Source organism: Macrobrachium rosenbergii, chromosome 44 (genome assembly GCF_040412425.1).
Source record: "Macrobrachium rosenbergii isolate ZJJX-2024 chromosome 44, ASM4041242v1, whole genome shotgun sequence".
Taxonomy (NCBI): Eukaryota; Metazoa; Arthropoda; class Malacostraca; order Decapoda; family Palaemonidae; genus Macrobrachium; species Macrobrachium rosenbergii.
The window spans coordinates 38,338,070-38,357,746 of NC_089784.1; the positions used below are offsets into that span (position 1 = coordinate 38,338,070).

Below are 19,677 nucleotides of genomic sequence, written 5' to 3' on the forward strand. Positions count from 1 at the left end.
ATGACGATGGTGTCAAAAAAGGATACTTGGTTATTATTTTCTAATTCATAAGTAAATTTAATGTTATTATGTAGTGAATTAGCATACTGTGAAAACTGGTCACAGTGGTGACGGTCTTTGAAAAGGACAAGTGTCGTCAACATAACGGCGATAAAATAAAGGCAGTGTGCAAAATTTTGTTTGGGTCTGTCAAGCGGTTCGGATTTCTATAGTGTCCACATGAATATATAAACATTCACTTATATATAATAGACTAGCTAACCAACGCGGCGCTGCCCGGAAAAACTCTGACTAACAACCGATAAACTTCTCTCTCTCTCTCTCTCTCTCTCTCTCTCTCCCTCTTTTTTTTCCCTAACACCCCTCTTCTTTCTCTCTTACTTCCTGTCCATCTCGCTCTCTCTCTCAGGTTCTAGTTTAAACTCATTAATATTGTATGAGAATATACATCTTTTTTTATTAGAAATATTTAGACTATACACTGTTAAGCCTTTTTGCTTCTTTCCTATTATTAAGTCAATTTATACAGCAGCTAGCCTTCCACCTCATCAGTCAGTGGAATTTTTTGGAAACAAAAAGTATTGAATTTTCTCATCGTGTAAATAAAAATTAGACATTTGAATGTACCTATTTTTGGTGATTTTTTTAAAAATAGTATCCAACCTGCAACTCATTCATATACTTTGCCTTTGATTCACTGCCCTTTGTCATATCACACCTAACGCAAATAGTAATGAGTTATATATAAAAAAATGGCAACTTATTTTGCTTTTGTGCTGAATAGAAAAAAAATTAGGTATCTCAGTTTAGTGATTTTGGAGAATTAAGAAAAAAAGTTGCAAACATTTTCCAATGGGGCTAACTTCAACTCGTGATACGTATGCTTTATATTTGATTTAGGGACGTTTTTAACATAGCATAATAAATTACAACTCATTAACTTTACAATGACATCAAATTTTCCAATGGGGCTAACTTCAACTCGTGATACGTATGCTTTATATTTGATTTAGGGACGTTTTTTAACATAGCATAATAAATTACAACTCATTAACTTTACAATGACATCAAATTTATGAACATACCATTTAATGTAAGGTTACACGGAATGATATAAAAAAATTACCATTAGGCATGTTCGTACGGCGAGTATATCAACCCCTACAAAGCAAGGTTTGGTGAGCACCTAACGGTCAATTTGTACCTAAGGTAATAACGTAATAATGTATTATAAACAAAAACATTCCCTTTGCGGGGGAATGTAGGGCAAACGCTTATTTATTGTTTTGAATACTTACGTTGATAAAAAACAGAAATGGATATTTACCATTCTAATAAATATCATAAACAAAAACATTTTATTTTCCTAAATGACGGAAATTCAGCAATAGGTGCAAATTGACTGGTAGTTACTCTTCTAGTCTTGCTGTTCATGGGTTGATGTACTGTAGTTGACAGGTGTCCATTTCAAATAAAAGTGTGTTAATCACTGAGTTTAAGTTGATGCTTCATTTTTTCATGCATATTCTACTGTATGTTCGTGATTGTTTGAAAATCGTTACTTAGTTCTTCGATCAAATTTATAATGTGCTGAGATAGACCTCGGGAAGGCCTGTATATATGGTTAACTGGCAACGTTTCTTCCACTGTCTCTTGCTCCTCACCACTCTGTTGCCGATAAATAATTCCAAACCTCATTTAAACCAATATAGGTTTTCATTTATAATTGTCATAAATAAAGTTGGGTCAAAGAATGGCCATGTGCATTTTGAATTACGTTGCTTTATGACTGAATGAAACTAATTCTAATACAGTCAAACACATCTGTTTAATTCTGTTGGATATACTAACTGATTATAGGGTTTGCAGTGGGAGGAGTTCAACTTCCTCGTGTACCTATAGTTTTATGCCCTGTAGGTTTTCAATGTTGATTTTATCAAGGTAATAAGAGCCTCGATGGCCAAGTCGGTTAAAGCAGCGGCTTCGGACTTCATAAAGGTCTGTGGCGTGGGTTCAAATCCGCAGCCGACCGTTCAGCGAGGCGGACACTTTGCTATCCGTGTAGACACCCTGGGATTATGTATGTAATCGACGGATAGGTTTGCTTAAAAGCAAAAGGGTGTTACAGACAAATATACACACAAACAAAGCCACTCCAACATCTCCTAAAAACATAACAAGACATCTCACACGTCTTGACTGTTGGCCTAACCGCACAACAACTTCTCGCTGCTGGGAGAAAGGGCACTGGTGACTGGTACAATACATGTACATACCCTACCAGGGTCTAAGCGATGACAGGCAGGGCAGCCGATAGAGACTATGGTCTACCCCAAAGCCAAATCAAAGTCCTTCAAAAGAAGGCATCAAATGGGAAAAAAGCATGTTAAAAGAAAAAGAAGATTTTATCAAGGTAATAAACAATTATGTTAGCAATTCTCATAATTTATGATCAAACTTCACATAAATTCTGATCAAAAATTGATGTTATAGGGGATTTGGATTTATTGTTGTAGGTTACTCATACGTCTGACAAAGCCTGGAAGAAAAGGTGGAGCGTCAGCTGGAAAATGTGAATTAACCCATAAAGCACTGAAGGAAAGATGACGTAAAAGATATCTGTGTTTGTATGTCTGTCACAGGGTAGGGGTTTGATTTTGAGTTATAAATCTTTCTGGGGTGACACAGAGGCTGTGTGAAAAATTTTTTCAGGGTCTGTCAAATTGTTCGGATTTCTATAGCATCCAAACAAATAAACAAACATTTTTATTTTTATGTAATATATATATATATATATATATATATATATATATATATATATATATATATATATATATATATATATATATATATATTATTGTTCACTCCTCATCCATATCAGTCATCGTACTGAGCTCATTTGTGAATGAGGGTTTCTGAGCAGTCAGTTTTATACAAACACACTTACAGTATATATATATATATATATATATATATATATATATATATATATATATATATATATATATATATATATATATATATATACATACTTACAACCAGTACATAAAATCAGATAAAGACAAATACATAAAAAAGACATTCCCCCTCTCTTCCATACCAACAATAACAATAACGAATTAAGTAAATAATAAAACCACTATTCTAGAACAGAAAAAAGCGGTCAAAAGATAATCTTTAAGTTCTCCATTATTTAATCAATAATAAGGTTGTCTAATGTATACATACTAATGCTCAAATTTAAAAGTTTTCTGGAACAAGTCTTCATAAAAGCAGATACAATTTTATTCTTGCCAATGTAACTATTACAAAATAACATTTCTGTTGCGTTTGTCCAGTTGATGGGCACAAGCGCAAATATATACTGGTTTCGCTGTATAGATTGATCTGGATATTACGGAATTTCCACATAGATGAGACAGTGAGAGGAGGGAGATGGAGATGGTTTGGACATTTCTTCGCACAAAAAATGGGAGAATAGTTCATGACAGTATCAGATGGCCTCCTGAAGTGTTGGAAGAACTAGAACTAGTTGGATAACAAATACGAGAAAGGAGGCTGAAGATGAATAGAAATTTGTGAAAGACAATGCACAGGGAAGACAAGCGCCGCAATTTCACATAAGTCCTCTGCATCTAGTGGTGTTAGAGGCGATAATGATGGTATATATATATATATATATATATATATATATATATATATATATATATATATATATATATATATATATATATATATATATATATATATATATATATATGTGTGTGTGTGTGTGTGTGTGTGTGTATGCACATTCAACAACCCTGGTGGTTGTAATGCTAGATTGAAATACCAGCCTATTACTCATCAATCTATGGAATATGGGCTTCTGTTTATAACTGACCTTGTGAGATCTCTCTCCGATGGCTGTGGACGGCGAGCTCGTTCCTCATGCAGTAAACGAAGTTGTTCCTCCAAGCCACACAGTTCAGATGATTCACGGAACCTCACTTCCTTTTTTGGCTTCCGTAGAACCTTACAGTTGGGATTGAAGGAAATTTCATTTAATGACAATGGTTATTATTATGGCTTCCGTAGAACCTAATAATTGGGATTAAAGGAAATTGCATTTACTGACAGTGGTTATTATTATTATTATTATTGTTATTATTATTACTATTATTCTAACACAGTTTAATAAGGCTTATAACTCCTTCGTGAAGGCGTATATCTGTCCAAAACATCTGATCTTGAGCGGGCTGAATTTTCTAAAATGATAAAGCCATATATAGGTTCGACAGCCTTGCGAGGAGGCAAATGAAAAGCAAAAGGAAGAAAACCTGCAGGTCAAATTCAAGGGAATTCTATAAAGGAGGCACACTGGGTGCAATACCTTCATGTACTGAGGCGGTAATGATTGAAGAACCCTATAATGATTTTTCAAGATTCATAAAATTATCAAAATTAAAACTACCTTTTTAGCTCCTTTGTTTTTCTTTGCCTTGGCTGCTTCTATCCTAGCTCGCTCTTCTTGCTTCTTCAACAGGGAGTGAAGGTGAAATTCTTCTATCACTTTCATCCCTGCTGCAGATATCTTGGGCTTCACGGATCCCACAGACGACGCTGAAGTAGAGGACAACCTAGCTGAGAGAAGACTGGCCCTTTCTGCTTTCATCCTCGTCGTGACGGCCTCGGAAATAGCCCAGAGCCTGTATCTTCTTCTGAGTAGCTTCGTTAGGAGAACCACCCTCGTCTCTGGGTTGCTTGGAGGCTGATGTAAGAGAAGACATTAGTTTAACAGAAATGAAATATGAACACACTAATGTCCGTGAATGACATCATGTTTCCAACGGTCTTTATAGTCTAATTTTCTCTATCACATGTTTGGAAACTTGTTCATCCCATCCACTGCCATTACCTTTCCCATTTTCAGATCAAATTTTTGAAATCTACAGCATATTACCACAAAAAATCATCCATTTTTAAATCTTGATTTTATGAGTTATCATGATCATAACTATCTTCAGTAATTTCATCTTTTCCACAGTTAATACTTACTCTGGTATTCTGCTTCAGTATGTATGGTAGGACAGAATACTGCTGGCGCCCTTTAGGAAATCTTGGTGGAATTCTTACTAAATAACTGTTGGGAGTAAGGTTACTGCCAATCCTCTCACTGGGCGTCAGCACATAGTTGACACGCTGCAGTGACAGTAACAGACAAATGAACAAAAGCACATCAAACACATATATAAGAACACTTATCAACTACCAGAAAATGAAGTATAGATTCCTTCTCAAATTATCTTCCACCTGTGTGGTTCATGAAATATGAACCAAGATTCAGAAGGTGTTTTTCTAACTTTTTTTCTATTTGATTTACGTTTACAAAAGCTTACTCCTTTTAATTTAGCTTTATTGATTTATGGGGACATATCATAGAGGTTTAAGGCAACTCTGCTGACTAGATAAAATTAGATTAAGTAAGGTTGGACAACATCAGGTTAGGTTAAATTAGAAATGGTTGGGTTATAAATAAAGTTGATTTATTTGGTATATCTTTTGTGTCTGTTTATCAAATACTCTTTCCAATTTGCTTAATTTCCGTTGTGTTGCATACATTTACTAAAAATGAAATTGCTCCATTTCACATCAGAAAATATTGATATAACCTGGAAAGAAACATTACCTTAGACAGTACAGCTTTAGTCTTAAAACCACTCAGAAGAAGTGGTGGAAACTCAAGTCCTTCTTCCTCCTCTGGAATCACTAGTTCACTCGTTTTCTTCACCTTCGTCCTAACTTTCTGTTTCTTTTGTCTGACAGACGAAATGGCAGCAGATTTGGGTCTCTTCAGGACCGTCTCTCGCCTCTCTAACTTCACCGGTGACAGCACCTGATATGATCTTTTCTCCAAAGACGACTCTGCTGTTGTTGTAGTCCTAGAAATCTCGGTTGTCTGGAAAGTTTTGCTGCTGGAGGATGATCTGGAATGGAAGTCAGTCTCTGAACTGCTATTTAGACTGTGGCGTTCGGGATTCTTCTTCTCTTTAATCAGCTCAATCTCCTCATGGATGGTCCTGCTCTGAAAGGACCCACCCAGTGGACTTGACTTTGGGGATATAGGGGGAGGACCCACTATTGCAGAGGGGAGGCGCATTCTGTTGGCTTCATCTTGCTCTCGATGTCTTCTGGGGCGCGCTGACTGACTACGTTGGAGTCTCAGTGGAGGGACGCCACGCTTTTCCCCAACTGGGGTTTGGAAAAAGCTTTCCCCAGTAGCCATTGTCACTACTTGCTGACCTAAAATGTAAAAATAAACAAGAAAAAAATCATATTACTTCGACCTAATACAAACGTCAAATTCTGAATATGGTTGCTACTTATTACTAGGAATATTATTAAATCTGTCCTTGCAAATTGTTCATAAACAAACAGAGCAACCAGGTATGACAGGGAAGCTCTTGTAGCAGACATCAATAAATAAAAAAATCATACCAAAAACCGTGCATATTCATATATGAAGCCGCACACAAACATATGTAGATAGTTTTGCAATGGGTAGTAACAAAGATAAAAAATTTTATATAAATGAAAAAGTCTTGAAACGATACCCTTCAATGTACATCTTAGAAGCATTTATTTTGGAGGCAATTAAAAATACAAGATATAATTTTATAATTAACATTCAAAACTTTCAAATTTCAGCTCATCTCATGCAAGTCCCTTGATGATAGATGAGGGAATAAACGTTAAAGGCTCCTCATTGAATATTGAATCACATAACAATATTAACCTTTGCACCATGAGCATACGGGAAAGTAATATCACTGAAAGAAAGCACTTCAGACACCCTCGTATAAAAACTGAACCCGACAATCAAAACTAAAATTCTGTACCAAAGGTTCTGTCAAAAAATACTTTGATCATCCAACGTAAGCACACAACCCTATGGAACTAGCCAAAAAGGTTAGTGACTTGCAGAAGAAACTCCTACAGAATAAAATGTATTTTTGTGAAAAATAGAAACCTAGCAAACAGCAACAATCATCTTCATCGCCAGCAATGGCGTGTGACGAAAAGGGCCTCTGAAATTGTCACTCATGCCTTCCCGGTGCTTTATCTTCCACAAATCTCTACTTATCTCCAGCCTTCCTTTTCATAGTTCTCATCAAGCGGATCTGGGTCTTTTAACTCTTCTGGCGCCAACAAGAGCCCAGGTGACAGTATCATGTACTATTCTTCCAGGGGTTGTGCGACGGGTAAGTCCCAGCCATCTCCCTCTCCCTTCCTTCATCATCTCACCTACAGTACATACGGAACTTCTGTCATTTTCCTTCTGGTATCATTTCCTACTCTGTCATGAAATCTGACTCCTAATATTCTAGAATATCGTATTAGACTTACATATAATCTTACGTTTTCATGCAGTTTCAATCTATTTGATTTACAAGTCTTATTCAGCTATCCCATTGTTTGATTAGCCTTTTTTTTATTAAATATATAATTTTGGGCTAAAAGCCAAGCACTGGGACCAATGAGATCATTCAGCGCTGAAACGGAAATTGACAATAAAGGGCTTGAGAGGTGTAATAGGAGGAAAGCCTCGCAGTTGCACTATGAATCAATTGTTAGGAGAAGGTGGAAAGTAAGACGGAAGAAAGAAAATATGAATGAAGGTACAGTAAAAGGAACGAAAGGGGTTGCAGCTAGGGGGCTGAAGGCAGGCTGCAAAGAACCTTTAGTAATGCATACAGTGAACCGCATGAGGTGCATTGACGGCACTAAGCCCCTACGGAGGATTAGCCTTTTTTAGACTTTCATTAATGTTAGCCTTTTTTAGACTTTCACTGAGTTCTAGCTCGAGAAAACCAGTACTTGATAACATTGTTCCTAGATAGCTGAAAGATCCGGCCTCAATAACCCTGTCTCCATCGAATGTTATTTCATCCCTTTGTGTCATCACTTCTGTTCTGCTAGATTTATTTTGAATCCTATCTATCGAGATATATAATGCATTCTACTTAGCAAGCTTGTTAATCTTGTTAAGTTTCGTTGATTAAAACAGTATATTCTAAGTCTGCGAAGTTTGGTTACTGAAATCTAAACCTCTTCATCTCCGACCACTTTTTTTGCCGCAAAATCTATGAAAAGGGTAAACAACATATGTGAAATAACACTCCTTTTGCATTTACTTCGTTTATGTATAATTTCAATTAGCTTTACATTTTACGGGAATGTCATACTGACGCAAGACCTCATAATTGGCAAAAGCAGACAGGATTTGAAATTCCTTACGCTGCTGTACAGAGTCTTTACACAAATATTTGATCTGTGCAACTCTCACCTTTTCTAAAACCACCTTGTTCATCTCCAAGAATTTATCAGTTTCTTTCTTTAGCTTATTGGGAATAAGCATACTGAATATTTTCATTAAAATCGGCCTCCAGGTTCTCAACATTCAGTCGGGCCAGCTTGTTTTGTTACCACAGACATAACTTCCAGTTCCGAATCTTTAGGCTTTGTTTCCTCATTTCGTATTCCGCAAAACAGTCTGGAGTTCAGTTTCAGATTATTCCATCATAACCTGGTGTTTTCCATTTCCTGAGTTTCTTTTTAACTGATTCCACTTGAAATTCTGAGCATGCATTTATTAGCACAACCAGGTCTTTGTCAGCTTCTGGTATATCAATCAAACTAACACCCCTTCCCCCACATCGCTTACTCATGGAGACACTAAAACGGTTCGCCTTGAGTTATTCCTCTTCTGGGAGATGAAAAAGAATTAAGTAAGCAAAGATGAACAAATTAACAAGACATAAATAAATTGCTGATATTGGAATATTGAAGTATGTTTCACATTTGAGTTGTTTCGTTCAGATATTTTGGTTTGGTATTACTAAAGAGGCTTTCATTTCATTTGCTTTTCCTTTAAACGTACTGATGTATAACCTTGGTACCGCATTTGACTGAAATGAGTTAACTTAATGTTGATCATTTGGAGATAGGTCAAAAACTTACAACTGGCATGCAATTCACCAGTAATGATTATTAATAAACACCAGTAAGAATGGTTAATCATTAGGCAGTCACATTTTCTTTCGTTTTGAGTTGCGGGCTTGTCGTCACACTTTAGCATGTAAAGGAAACTAATTAATTATTATTAGGACTTTTCTGGTGTCACAACTACTAAGGTCACTGACGTCAAAGGAAACTAGTAGTTGGAATTCATGAAGGAGGAGAAACTTTGCTGTTCTCTTTATTATTTTACCGGACGCTGTAAGCCATCATTGTTTCAAGTACGTTTTTAGCGATTTTATTAATAACCTGTTTTAAAAAAATTGTACCTGTCGTTGTAACGATATGTAGTGTTTAGGATAAGTGTAAAATCAACTGAGAGATGCCATAAAGCCAGCTGTTCACCTTTTGTTACCCACAATAGGAAAAAGCACGTTAAACGAAGAAGAAGAAGAATTGCAGTTATCTCTTCTCTATCTGGAGTATTTTTTCTCGTAAGTGTAATTTCAAGCACACGAAATCTACGAGTTGTCCCCCACATAAGGGAATAGAATTCCGTCTAAATGTTCAACTCCCTCATCATCACCCATTCTTGATATTCTGTTTGATAAATGATGATCATCCAAGGAGTCGTGCTTTTGTTGAGGTATAACTTTCTCCTTTGCTTCATTTCTATATTCAGGTAGGTAACTAAAGCTTAATACTTACAACATGTTATGAGCCTCTAAATTCATCATAATAAAATTATTATTATTTTTCTCGCCTCTACTATTTGGAATCACTCGTTTACCTTAAACCTCACGAGGACGTGTTACATACAAAAGAGTGATACCCCCTTATTCCGGTAATAAGAAAAAAACCATAGTAGGTAGGTGTTCATGTCACTGCAAATATATAGGCTACTTCTCCAACAGGGCTCATAGTTGGATATTGCATCTCTCTCTCTTCCTCTCTATCATATATATATATATATATACAGTATATATATATATATATATATATATATATATATATATATATATATATATATATATATATGTGTGTGTGTGTGTGTGTGTGTGTGTGTGTGTGTGTGTGTGTGTGTGTGTGTGTGTGTGTGTGTGTGTGTATGAGGTATCTGCAAGGCCACCAGATCAGACATGTAATCTTTAGAGGTCAGCAGTCGTTTCAATGACCCTTTTACTCTGCCATCTGGCAAAGTTATACTCTATCCCTTTTCTTATTCCCCCTTTTTAGTTTTCTTTAAAAGAAAACTATTGTGCCAGCTTTGTCTGTCCGTCCGAACTTTATTCTGTCCGCCCTCAGATCTTAAAAACAACTAAGGCTAGAGGGGCTGCAAAATGGTATGCTGATCATCCACCCTCCAACCACCAAAGATACCGAACTGCAGCCCTCTAACCTCAGTAGTTTTTCTTTTATTTAAGGCTAAAGTTAACCATGGTCGTGCTTCTGGCAACGATACAGGATAGGTCACCACCGGGCCGTGGTTAAAGTTTCATAGGCCGCGGCTCATACAGCATCATACCGAGACAACCGAAAGATAGATCTACTTTCGGCGGCCTTGATTATACAGTATAGCGGCTGTGCAGAAAACTCGATTGCTCCAAAGAAACTTTTTTACTTGTTATATTTCTATTTTGCCTGGGTTGGTTAAAAGCACAAGACTGCCGGTTCCACTAGCTTTTGCAACATAAAGTACATATGACATGAGAGAAAATGGGCTATGGTGTATTTGGGTCAATAAACCCTCTCGTACACATGTGACGTAACTGAAAACAAACAAATATGTACATCTGTATTAATACTACTACTCGATTCATTCAGGATCACAAGTGTTTCACGATGAAAAGTTTAATTTTCGTCCCTCTAAGCTACTGAATAAAGCTGATTAATATGCGTGAACATCAAAAAATTATTAGTAAAGAAATGTAGTCCATTACGAACCAGATCTGCAGTCCAGCTAATTATAGACCCCACAAACTTATTGAATAACTTCATCGTTTCTACTTCCCTATGACCTGATAATCCGAGTAACATCATAACAAGAAATCAATATCGGCAGTTTTGGACGGACGAATGAAAGTAAACCGTTGGCTAATACCTTCCAAGAAAAGAAACTGACTTTACCTTTGAAGGTGAAAATCACATTTTCGGTATTTAAGAAGCAGACAGAGTGCTTCCGTTCGGTGACAGCGAAATGATCGTTTTATACTTTGTATAGAAAGTGAACACTGATCAGTTGAAGCGGAAAGCGTCCTCGTTGCTATGGTGACTGGCGGTTCATCACACCTCCTCCAGAGGGCAGTCCCTCAAATGTTTACACCACCGTGCCAGAGGCCGCCAGTGGTTCAAGTACTACCAAAGGTCTTGTGTCAACTGTTCAGCATAAAACTAAGACAACTGACTGATTAATTAATCAACTGATCCCACGTACGTACCTTCAACGACCTAAGTCCTGGAAAAATTTTTATAAGTTGTGAATTCTACCAGTTCATTAAAATGACTGACAGTACCTACCTATTTAGAATGATAATGATAGTGATTAGAAAAAAAGAAGGAAATATAATAAAATTAAAAGTATCAACACAAAGTTGCACTAATTTAGGGAACTCGTCCACGCGTTCTAATAAAACAAGCGTCCATTATTAAGCTACATGATGTTACGCTTCATCATTTATAGCATGTTTTAGCTTTGCCTAAGCTTTATTAAAACAACCTTTAAGAAAACCTTTCGATTAAAAGTCACATCGACTATGCACTATGATAATATAACTCGCATACTGAGTCACTGTTTCAGACCTCCCGCCCACCCCAACCCCATCCCTACCACCCCCAGGCCTTCTGACTGAATGAGACTCATTTAAAATTCCAGTAAAATTCACTTTGAGAAGCACAAGCTACATTCCACCGTTATTGACGCCAAAAAATTGTAAATCAATCAGGTCTTCCAAGATTTTTGGAGACCTGTCTAACTAGTGGAAATGTTTTAATCTTTTATTCTGCCTATGTTCTGTCTGTTATCTTTAATTATTGTTGTACAAAACTTGTGTTCTGTAAATGTCTTATTACAGATCTTAGTATACCCGTTTCTGGCAACCCATTCGATTAGCTTGTTGTGCATGCTTTGTTAAATACTTTCAGAGTTCTGATCATCCATGTGTACCCATCTGCCATCACGAAGTGTTAGACTTGCAGTTCATTCCAAGTCTTCTTTTGTGAAATCAAACTATGAAATGACCTTCCTAATCATATAGTTGGCTCGTTACAACTTTATCTTAACACACATTTGCTACAACTCCCCTCAGGGCTCTATACGCAGTTACTGTCCAGTGACAACTCTGCTTTGTAAGCTGATGTCTGTCAATGGAATGGCTGAAATCAGAGTGCTCTCCTAAAGTGTTGATTTCATTTAAATAAACTCTTAAAAGTGAGTGTTGTTCCTCCCCCCCCCCATTTTAATTGAAGGAAAATCATATATGCCAAGGGCATGGAGAACAAATCTACAATAAAAAATTGTGTGCGGCAAGAGTAATGCAAAAGATAAAGGATTGCTGGCAAAGATACGCCTACCTGGTTATGGCCAAGTAAATCATGTGCTATACAGATGTGAAGTGCTTAAAGCTCAAGTGCTCATTCTGGCACAAAAAAACAAATAATTTTTTTTTTAACACAAAAGATGATGGTTCATATTCAAAAACTTATATGGTTTCATCTGTCATTTTGTAATGACCAGTGTGTTTCCCTCTTCTCATCCCAAAGCAATGTTAAAATTTCCGTTGCCTGAAAGAGAATTATCAACTAGCCAAAAGTCTAGTCAAGGGTAGTGCCTCAGACAGAGACGTAACTAGGGTTACTGGCGCCCAAGCCAAGCACAGAATATGGCGCCCTTTGTCATGGAATAAATCTTAAGGATTCTGGATCTGTACCACAATGATTCAGTTGACAACATAAAGAACAAGCTATCATTATTTACTGCCAGAAGGTATATTGAGTTTACTAGTACAACATTATTTATTACCAGAAGGTTAACATTATTTATTATTGAGGGAGATGCAATGTTTTACCAACAGAAGGTATAAAAAAACATGATCCTGAAACTGTAAAACTGTGGAAATGAGTTTTGGATAAAATTTTTAAATGCATTATTGAGCAAACTCGTTAGTTAAAGTCATGGAGTTTAGTGATAAAATTATGTTTTACCAACACTATTCTGCACAAAAATATATAAAAGAAATAGGGATTTATTATTTGTAAAAAAAAAAAAAAAAAAGCAATACATAATCCTGAAGTTCTGAACTAAAAAAATTTGTAAATTAGCATTGATAAAAACAGTTTTAAACAGAATTTTTACATGCACGCAAGCTTTACAGAGTTGCAAACTTGTTAGTTAGAGTAATGATCTGACTGGTCATTCTAAAATAGCCCTTACCAATCAAAGAACTTTCATTAAAACTGAATAAAAAAAATTAAAACTAATTTGTCAGCTTCTGAAACTGCTTAGATTTAACATTTAAAATGTAACATTAATTGTAAAGAGATTAGAAAAAATAAAAGTTAATGGCAATTATATTTGGACTGTGCGAGACTTTGCCGAAGCAAAATTATCAGTAACATCATCAAAGTTGATGAGTTCTACCTCTTCACGCTCAATACTAAGAAATGCTAGGGCGTTAAGTCTGCCCTGTCCCACTGAGGTCCTCAGATAAGCAATAGTCAATTTCAGTTTACTGAACGAACGTTCACAGCTTGCAATTGAAATTGCTACTGTGAGCATAAGTTGGATTGCTACTCTTAAGTTGGGGAAAACATTTTCGACACCATATTGTATAATGAACTGGATGAGCTTCTCTGGAGTGGAAATCTGAACATCCGTTCTACTTGCCAAGAGCATTCTGCAGTCTAAGATTTCCTCATAAAGTTCATTACCATCCAAATCACTACTGTAGAATTCACCAACATGTAAATAGTTTTCCTTCATTCTCTCGTCATCCAGTAATCCAGAACTTTTACCTTTTTTAAGAGTTTGTCCTACATCTAGCAGAAACCCAAACTTGTTGTCTAGATCTTCAAGTCTTGTGCTACGTTGTTTCATTTCAGTATGCAGTCTATCTATTGTACCTTTTATTAGACGCACGGTCTCTTGTTTTGCACTGAGACCTACACCAGTAGCTGTTTCTCCTGGCATCCTTTTCTTTATTCTGGTCCTCAGCTCTACCATAACATCACAATTCTCACATAGTTCTAATGCTACACTGAGCGACTCGTTACAGATTGCTTCTCTGTTTTTATTGAAATACATTTCAAGTGCCTTTAAGTCTTTGGCAGCATTGTGGAAGTTTATTTGATGGTCTTGAAGTCTCTTTTTGATAATATAAGATTCCAAAAGAAAAGTAATGCAAGGAAATGAAAGGTAAGAATCCGGTGCAACAGCTGACTGGCTTCACTTCTTGTATCTACATTTTTTTCAGATCAGTAGACATTTCTTCCAGTAGAATAACCAAGTCATCAAAGTGGTGACAAATTGGTTTAACTGCCTCTTCTCTTGCACTCCATCGGGTTTCAGATTCAGATTTTAGTGTGATTGGCATAGCTTTCCTCAGCTTGTCCCATCGCATTGTTGAGCGTGAGAAGAAATTGTACAGTGCATCTAATGTGCCAAAAAAGGTTACTGTAACTGATTCTTCACTGGCTGCATGAATACCAGCTAGATTAAGTGAGTGGTTGTCACAAATGACAAATACAGCTTTACTGTTCTTTTCAATGATCCTCTGCTGCACACCAGATTTGTGCCCTGCCATGACTATAGCGTTGTCGTAACACTGTGACCGACAGTACTTTAGTGGCATATTGTCCTTTTCTAGCTGATCACATATTACTTCAACTATGCTTGCTGCATCTTTTTGTTTGATTTCAATGAAACCAACAAATGTCTCTTTTACAGTTACTGTTTTTGTCTCAGAGTTTATATCAACATATCTCACGGTTTCAGGCATCTGCTCTCTATGGGCACTGTCGGGAGTAGAATCAAATAAAAGCCCATAGTACTTTGCTCGATGGATATCATCAAGTAATTTGTTCCTTGCAGTTGATGCTAAGAGTTGTAGAAATTCATTCTGGTACTAAAGGAGGCAAATATGACAGATCCAGCTTTTGTTCTACAGAATCCAAGTGATTGCAAGACTTTTTTTCTTCTATGGTATTTCCGTCGAAATTAAAGTTACCAAGATATTTACCGATATTATTATTGTTATATAAACAGGACATCAAAAACTCTTGTTTACAACTATACTCGTTTTTTTTTCCATCTGTCCACCCGCCTGTGGTGCTCGCGCATGGTAACACTGCGTCCCGGGCTTTAAATAGTTATGCTATGTGTAAGTTTTAGGTAAATAAAAGGATATCTGGGTGTACATTTTGCAACTGAAGAGTGTTTTAATAATTTACTGTATGCAAATTACACCGTCAATATTCGAAATAGGATATTGTTATTACTGTTGAATGTAATAATAATAATAATAATAATAATAATAATAATAATAATAATAATAATAATAATTTCGCTACATAAAATCAATACATTATTGTTGCCATAGTGAACAGCAAGAGAAGCAATTTTCCCGCCACTGTGTCGGGCTGTTCCATTCGCCATCCCCGAAAAGGCAGCTTACATTAAACAATAACAACAATAACCTATTTCGAATATTAACTGTGTAATTCGTATACAGTAAATTATTAAAACACTTTTCAGCTGCAAATGTACACCCAGATATCCTTTTATTTACCTAAAACTTACACATAGCATAACTATCTAAAGCCCCAGACGCAGTGTTACCATGCGGGAGCACCACAGGCGGATGGACAGGTGGGAAAAAACCGAGTATAGTAATGTATTTTTTTTTTTTTGTCTGGAATCGTTACAACTTCGTTTTGGTAATAATGTAATTTTGCTGACATAAAATTGTTATAAAAGTAAAGTGACTTACCATGATATTTTGAGTGAAGCGTATAAATAAATAAATATATAATCAAATAAATATAATATGGATTAATAAATACTGCCTACTGCCTAAATTGCTAAACAACAACAACAAGTTACAACAAAAATTAACATATTGTACTTACTCTGTTGCTCTGCTTAGGAAAGTGAGGTGTAACTGTAATTTCTCATGAAATCCTTGAACCACGAATGCACAAACTAAGACTCATCAATTGCGTGCATAAGTAAATGGATCCTAGTATCTGATTTTTTTTTTTTTGCTAGAAAAGCACACTGCAATTATTTGGCATACTCTCTAAAACTGTACATATGGTATAGTATATGAACGGTAAAAGTTAGAGGAGAAACTAGAGTTACCAAAAGAACGACCTGACTGCAATCACTCTATCAAGAAAATGAGCTTCATTCGGCCGGTCAACCGACATCCATCCTTCAAAATTCAAGAACTACTGGCTGCTCCCTGACATGAGGAAAGGAAGTCTGCTTCCTGACATGAGGAAAAAGGTTTTGGGTTTGCACTCAATGTGCGATTTGGTGCTTGCAGTATACGCAAGCCTTGGATAATGGAAACCCACTTGTGCACGACAGTTAATAACTTATTAAATGGCTGTATGTTCTTTCTTCTAAAGGTAAGAGAGTTCACTCCGCTGGCTGAAGCACTTAATATGAAACAGATATTGAGACAATTACAACGAACACGGGCGCGCGTATACAAGTTCGCGCACTATTTGTGAATGAGTAAAAGGAAGAATTGATTGGGGATCTGATATGTATTGCCAGTGAATGAGAAACATCACTTGGAAATAATGTATTTATTCTTTTGTGCCTGTTGTTTAAGCTGGGAAGCGGGCGTTTGATGTTTTTGGCTGTCGACTTCCCGAGTCCCGACGTTCATCGAGGCACTCTTGGCTCAAATGTATTCCTTTACGTTGTGAATAAAAATTGGAATGACATGTCAAGTTTCTGTCAGACTACCTTGTAGTCAGTCTGGTTGATGAAAACACTACAGTGGCGACGAGGGACGCAGAAACTACAGGTTTGTAGAAAAGAAGTTGGTCTAACTTAGGTGTAGGCTACATTGCAGTTCAGGGTGTGCTGGCGTTACTTATTTTCATTTTTCCACGACCTATCAAAAGTAAGATAACGTCCAAACGAATGCCTGAATTTAACCCAGACAATCTGGCTCGGCTGTTGGTTATATTTATTTACAATGAACTGTCAAGTCAGTGGAATTGGGGTAAAACGATGGGGCATGAGACACATGGGTGGCAGAATTTTCACTCGATATTTAATTGGAGAAATAACAAAAAAATTACACCTTTAAGAAAACCTTTCTAAAGATGGGAGATTCATTAACAAAATGAGCCATAGGAAACTACTATACGAACTAAAATAAGCATGTGAAGTGTTGAAGGCAATTTTAAATCCAATATGGCGTCCCCCCAAATACTGATGCAAAATGATTGGCGATTGGACACTTCGCTGCCTTCCCAGCGCTCATTTAACGGTGTACTAAATACTAATTGCGTATATATATAATGTTCATAGATATTACTTAAGATTTTAGTAGTAATCAGCCCGATAAAACAACATTTTGTTGCCTATAGGCTACAAGTGAAAGTATGAGACGTGGATTTCCCGTGTCTCATGTGGTTGAACTGAAATGCATTTTTACCTTTAATCCGTGGTTTTATCCTTACTAACATCACAAGTGAAGGTCCTCAGTGCTTATTTGATTGTAATTATACACATTTTGTTCTTAATTCACTCACAATACCAATTAAAATACGTGATGAATGTTTGTTTACAGTACTTTACTCCATCAAAGTAGCGAAACTGTGGCGGAACAATTTTCCAGCCTTATTGTACATCTGGCTGCCACAAACATCCGCACGCGGACGACGCATTAGTGAATTGTTTACGATAGAAATGTTGTATTTTGTTGTTAAGACTTTTAATTTATTTACGTCCATATTAATGTGTATACTTCTGAGACATGTAATGTGTACATATTGTTACCACTTTGTCAAAAATGCAAGAAAGTTGAGTATGACAATTTATTTACAATTGGTACGAGAGTCAAGATGCCATGACGTCAAAGTACATGACTGAAATCAAGGTTTTAAATCCAAAATTATTACTTAAAACACCATTATATGTGACAACACTTACACTGTGTGTGCGATATATATATATATATATATATATATATATATATATATATATATATATATATATATATATATATATATATATATACACTGTATGTGTAAGATATATTAATGAATAAAAAACAGTAGGAAAACGCGAAAAATAGCTTTATCGTAATGTTCACAGCAAAACGGTTGAAATTTTTATCGGGGATCTGGTTTGTTCCAACAACAAATATTTTCAAATGAATTATAATGAACACGTAATACATTTACTCAATTTATAACCTTATTCTGGTGTTTAGCTTCCTAGTTATTTAAATATTATCTAGCACTCTAACGTCCCGAAAATTCGCTAGAGTTCCCCTGTCCAAGCAGGGCATGGGCTCCAGCGTTTGCCACCGATGTCGAGGAAACGGTGTCAGCGTCTATGGGCACAAATATTTTGTAGATTTAACACAGGAATTGGGCAGTTTGTTTACACAAATGACTTGGCAAATATCGAGATGGCGTCACTTATCCATTTTTAAAGTGTTTTAAGTAAAAGTTTCGAGAGCGTCATGGCCGGTAAGTTAGCACCGAGCAAGGCTAAATCTTAACGGACTTCTGTTTAATCGGAAATATACCATTATTTCGTAATTTAGGAGAATTACTTTGATAGGAACGTAGAGGTCTCGGCCTGTTGTGTAGAGGGGGCACAGGTCTCACTGATGCTGATGGGGAAGCGTTTAAATGCATTTTCTGGAAGTGCCCAAACAGCGGAGGAATTATACGCAGTGTTTCACGTCCCGAGCGTTTACCCTAAGTTAACTGCACCAAGATTGCCTTCTGCTGCACCTTTTGATGAAGTAATGACAGTTTTAGTCTCATTTTATTACTAAGCCTAGTTATCATGGAAAAAAGAAGGGGAATGAGGCAGTTAAGGGGTATAATGCTGAATTAAAACAGCTGGCCCAGCAGTGTGAATTTGGAACAGAATTCGACCGACGTTTGAAAGAACAATTATTGGTTGGAATAGACCAAGATGTTTATTTCAAGGTACTGTTAGCTGATCCTTTTGAATTTAAGACAATATCTTCTGGGGATTTGCTGACAAAGGTTACAAATTTGGAGACAGCTTATGTAACGTAATGTAAGTCTACTTCTGCTCTGAATGGTTCTGCTGAGAATAGCGCAGTGATTCAAGTTCAGGCAGGAATTCCCAAAAATTTTAGTTCTAGTGCTTAGAATAAACCCAAGAGTCACCCAGGTATAATGCCCAATAAGTGTTTCCACTGTGGACGTAGTAATCATTGGGCAGATAAATGCAGATATAAGGATGCTATCTGTTATAGTTGTGGCAAAACAGGTCATGTAAGCTCAGTGTTCCTTAGTAAGAGGGGGAAGGGTTCAAAAGTTCATTCTCTTAATGAGGCGGCTGTACCTAGTGAAGTTGAAAGTTTCTCACTCTTGTGATTTGTGTAAACTTTTTGACACTAATCTGAACTGCGTTGAATCTCTCAATAATGAGGATAAGCCCCTTCAGGAAGTGAT

General features: G+C 36.4%; 3 protein-coding genes across 3 annotated transcripts in view; all 3 read right to left on the reverse strand.

The window, feature by feature from the left end:
- Window positions 1–6,404, reverse strand: part of LOC136829594 (dynein axonemal heavy chain 3-like) — a 162,758-nt gene extending 156,354 nt beyond the window's left edge. The window contains exons 1-4 of the mRNA XM_067088440.1: window positions 5,669–6,404; window positions 5,038–5,181; window positions 4,451–4,750; window positions 3,884–4,014 (exon numbers count right to left, since the gene is read on the reverse strand). Coding sequence (XP_066944541.1) covers window positions 3,884–4,014; window positions 4,451–4,750; window positions 5,038–5,181; window positions 5,669–6,265 — 1,172 coding nt within the window. The 5' untranslated portion in view covers window positions 6,266–6,404. The remainder of the gene's footprint in view (window positions 1–3,883; window positions 4,015–4,450; window positions 4,751–5,037; window positions 5,182–5,668) is intronic.
- Window positions 6,405–13,561: 7,157 nt separating this feature from the next.
- On the reverse strand, window positions 13,562–14,296 carry LOC136829595 (uncharacterized). The gene has a single exon (XM_067088442.1). It carries the CDS (start codon window positions 14,294–14,296, stop codon window positions 13,562–13,564), a length of 735 nt encoding a protein of 244 aa, XP_066944543.1.
- A 154-nt stretch (window positions 14,297–14,450) lies between these two features.
- LOC136829596 (52 kDa repressor of the inhibitor of the protein kinase-like) lies at window positions 14,451–14,990 on the reverse strand. The gene has a single exon (XM_067088443.1). It carries the CDS (start codon window positions 14,988–14,990, stop codon window positions 14,451–14,453), a length of 540 nt encoding a protein of 179 aa, XP_066944544.1.
- Window positions 14,991–19,677: the final 4,687 nt, after the last annotated feature.

Excerpts from the sequence above, each read along its gene's own strand:
- LOC136829595 (XM_067088442.1), bottom strand. The coding sequence starts at position 14,296 with ATGTATTTCAATAAAAACAGAGAAGCAATCTGTAACGAGTCGCTCAGT.
- LOC136829596 (XM_067088443.1), bottom strand. The coding sequence starts at position 14,990 with ATGCCTGAAACCGTGAGATATGTTGATATAAACTCTGAGACAAAAACA.